The 3,984-nt window shown below is 45.9% G+C and overlaps 1 protein-coding gene across 3 annotated transcripts in view; it reads right to left on the minus strand.

Annotated features, from left to right (window-relative positions):
- Nucleotides 1-251: 251 nt before the first annotated feature.
- The window catches only part of CCDC190 (coiled-coil domain containing 190), a 10,934-nt gene continuing 7,201 nt past the window's right edge, over nucleotides 252-3,984 (minus strand). For 2 of the 3 annotated variants that reach the window (XM_019502014.1, XM_019502013.1), the window contains 2 exons: nucleotides 2,196-2,322; nucleotides 252-1,174 (listed from right to left, as the gene is read on the minus strand). In XM_019502014.1, the coding sequence (XP_019357559.1) occupies nucleotides 559-1,174; nucleotides 2,196-2,322 (743 nt within the window). In that variant the 3' untranslated portion in view covers nucleotides 252-558. The remainder of the gene's footprint in view (nucleotides 1,175-2,195; nucleotides 2,323-3,984) is intronic. The other variant, XM_019502015.1, reaches the window with a different exon arrangement.

The raw sequence follows: 3,984 nt of genomic DNA on the forward strand, positions 1-3,984 counted from the left end.
TTTTTTTTTTTTTTTTTTTTTTTTTTTAAGGGTGAGGTTGCTTCTATTGAAACAACTGCTTAATAAATGCACTTGAGTCATCCTCGCTTAAAGGCAAGATTAGGCATCTGAAAGAAACCCATTCAAACAGAAATTATAGGCTTGGTACAAGATTTGCTGGTGAAATACTCTGACCTGTGATATCAGGGATACAGCTAGGAATGGAAATGTGGATGAATCCCAACTTGAGACAGACGAGCTTAAAAACAAAGTTCTGATTTTACCATGGATCATTTATATGGCAAAAGATTTAACATGTTAAAATGCTGAATACAGGAAATGCAGTCTTGTGTGTCTTATGAACAGGCTGTGTGGTTTGTAAAAGGAGGCGGAAAAGTAACAAGCCAGTTGAATTTTACTTCAAGTTGACATCACACAGGCTCAGACCTTTTTGTACTGTGCAAGATATCAGCCTAGATGATGGAACAAGTCTATGACACGGGCTTAGTTGCTCTCCTAGTCTTGCTTTCCTTGTCAGCAGAACAGTTTGATTTACACAGTCCTCCCTTAGGCCAAGATTCAATCAGCCAGGGCTGTGCTGGTCTTTTGTGCCGTTGGATGGCTGTGCTCTAAATTATCTTCATGCCCAAATATCTCTTGCAGGCTGAGTTCCCTCTCTGAGTCTGGAATGCCCTTGTGTCGGATATACCGAGCTTTTCTGGCTTCAGCATACAATTCAAGAAAGCTTGGTCTGGTGTGCATAGTTCTGAAGTGGCTCTCGGGGCCAAAGGCCTCTGTATCAAAGACCCGCTTCTCATGGGCGAAGGAATTCTTCCATCTCCCTGTGTAGGTAGAGGGCTTGGGCATCATGTCACCGGCAACTGTGTCACTGGCCTCAGCCTTTCCAGTAAGCACTGCTGTGGCCTCTTCCCCAGTACTCTTTGCTTTATCTTGCTCTGCTGGCATAGCAGAAACACTCAGCCGCTGGGCAATAGAGTGCCTGACATCAGAGAGGTTGATGTCTGTGAGGGAGCTTCTGGCTTTGGCCCTGGTGGCTGTGTGGACTGGTCCATGTTTCCAGGAGGACAGCTGTCCTGCACCATCCATGATGTCACTGTTGCCTGTCTGATGTTGCAAGGTTGATTCAGCCACCAAGGTGAGCCCACCAGGCTTGGGCAAAGCAGCTTTTGATACTCTAGAAAGAAGGAAAGAGAGACGCAAGGAAACCTGTGCAGCCACCAAACAAGCAACATGCTCTTAACCACGTTCCTTTGGTTCTCAAGCAGATTCCAGGGGCTGCGAGGCTGCTGCTGACCACAACAGGACCCTGGTGCTGAGTTACTTCAGAGGGTAACATCAGTGAAAGCTTCCCTGTCTCGGCTCTCACAAGTCCGGCTCAGCTCATATGAGCTGCAAGTTGTTTCCGTCAGCCAATGCAAGGAAACCAGATAAAAACCCTTCAACAAAAAGGGGTTTGGGGCAAAAAAGACAAAAACAATTGGGGATTTATTAATATATAGGAATACGTAGATAAGCATGCGTATTAATATAAACTTTTTTGCAAGGAGAATTTTTGTTTTTAATCGTACTTTCCTCTTTTGGGAAAAATAACATTTCTTTAAAAATAGTAACAGCATGGTAGTTTCTAAGTCTTTCTTTAAAAAATACTGTAAAATGTTTTTTTTATTCTCCCTTTCATTTGTATCCACTTGGGGAAACTAGCACTTTCTTGCAATCTTTGACTTTCTCTGCTAGAAAATGTGAGAGTACAAAAAGTAGGAATAAGAAGGTGGGGTGGAGGAAGGGAACTTATATATATTTTTTTCTCCCCTTATTTTTACTTTTTTTTCCATGTTCTTTTTTGGTGTCACTCATTGAAAATCCAGGATCTTTTTTTTTCTTTCTCTTTTTCACTTCAAAATGACCCTAGCTTTGACAAGGTTACAAACTGACCACCAGGTCTTGCTTTTCTGTTTGCTGCTCTGTTCTTTTGACTAAGTTGACATTTTAAAGTTATAGTGTAGAAAAAGGACAATAAAGGGGGGAAAAAAGGGAGAGGGAAGAGTGACCCAAAACCCAAACAACCCCAGCCATTATTGATTTTATTGCAATTGGGGGCACGGTGGGGAGTTAAAGTGTTTGTGGGGGGATGACTGAGGGTGCTGTTTCCAGAGCTGCTGGATTGTAAGGGAAGGCTTTATTGCACCTGGCTTTACCTCAGTCGTTCACCCTCGGTGCTGCTCTGGTGCTCTCCTATCGAAGAAGAAACAGTGGGTAGAGTTGCTTTTTTACCAGCTGCCCTTGGGAAATCTGCAATCAAATGAGCTCCCTTCCTGGATTTGCCTAAGAAGCAGAGAAACAGGTTGCTAATAATATTGGGAAGAAGTTCTGGGGCAGAAATCCACCCCTAGAAACAGCCTCTTATTAAAATAAATAAATACTGCCAATACTGTCTCCTCTCCCCTTCAGCAGTCTCCCACCCACTCTATACTGGCCAGCCTTCTCGCTGTCTTGCCCCATTCTCAGCTTTCTGCTTTCCCCCACCATCCCTGCAAGCCTAGCGCAGCCTGCTGGTTCTTACTTACTAATTGTTGTCTCTACTGTCCTTCCTTAAAACCCAGCTGCCCCCTCCCTGCTCCTCCCCTCCTCAGAGCACTCTACGCCAGGTCTATTGATTTGCCTTGTCTATCCCAGGCCTTCAAGGCATGAAGCATGTCCAGCTGAATGTGAAAGGGCAAGAACATTTGTGGAAGCCCAAAAGGGCCTTTCAAAATAAAATTATAGTAATTAACAGACAGACCCAGCTAATATATTTATGTTAAGTGCACCCCATGTCCATTGTGCCACAGAACAATTCCTCACGTCAAAGCTAACTACAGTGCAGAAAATCTAGCATGTGCACATGCTCTAAGCCAGCCCCAAACGTCTGGATGCAACTGGTCTGAAAAATACTCATTTATAGTGATTGTCATATAATTCACACCCTGGTCACCCTTCCCACCCCCATTTTTCTTCTCAGAGGGGAGCATTTCCATCCTCCAGCAGCTTAAAAGAGCTGTAACACGAACCCATGAGACCATGAACAACTCATGCCTCCTGAGGCTGGGGGGGGGGAGAGAGGGAGGGGGCATGGTGACCGCCCACAGGTGGCAGCAGCGCTGTTGGTGGTGGGGGCATGGCAGTGGCGAGCCAGGACCGACCTCAGGCCATCGAGGCAGTGTCGGCTGCAAGGGGCGGGGGGTGGCGAATGACGACTGCCCACAGATACCAGTGGCGGCAGCAGCAGCAGCCAATCTCAGCAGGGGCACGTGCCCCACCTATGTGTCACCTATGCATAAGACCACATAAGCCACTGTTGGAAAGACATGCAGCTGCAGTCAGGTGGAGGGGCCCTGTCTCTTTTGACATGCACAAGGTCTGCGGGAGAAGAAAGCTACTGTTGCACTGCCCTGAGGAAGATCCGGGTTCATGATTCAGACACTGTTCCCAAAGATCATTCCCCAGGGGCTCTTCAATTAGCCCTTTCTCTGCCGTTGAGGTCTGATCAACACTACACAATTTTACTGGGATTGCTATTTTGACTAGGGGGTGTGAAAGTGTGGATAATGCTTCTCAGCCAATGTAGCTAATCTGGCCAATGCCCTAGTGCAGATGCAGCAATACGGGAACGGGCCTTCTGCTGGTGGGTGGTGCGTAGGAGTGGCGTAGGCAAAAACACTTTTTCTGCCATACGTGGAGTCTCCACTAGATTCTGCTGACATAATCTATCTAGGCTCTGCTGCTATAACATCATATTTACCCAAGTCCAAGGTGACTCTGAATTTAAGATGGCCCCCAATAATTAGATTCTATACATGGAAAAATTATAAATTAGTTTTAATTTTTTGTGTATAGAATCTAATTATTAGAGGGTCATCTTAAATTCAGCCTCCACTTGACTGCAGAGGGGAAAGCTGTAGGGGGGGCAGGGTCAAGCAGCCTGACCCCTGCCCCTTGCCCCCCCTA

Source organism: Gavialis gangeticus, unplaced genomic scaffold (assembly GCF_001723915.1).
Source record: "Gavialis gangeticus isolate Ggan-Ray unplaced genomic scaffold, GavGan_comp1, whole genome shotgun sequence".
Taxonomy (NCBI): Eukaryota; Metazoa; Chordata; order Crocodylia; family Gavialidae; genus Gavialis; species Gavialis gangeticus.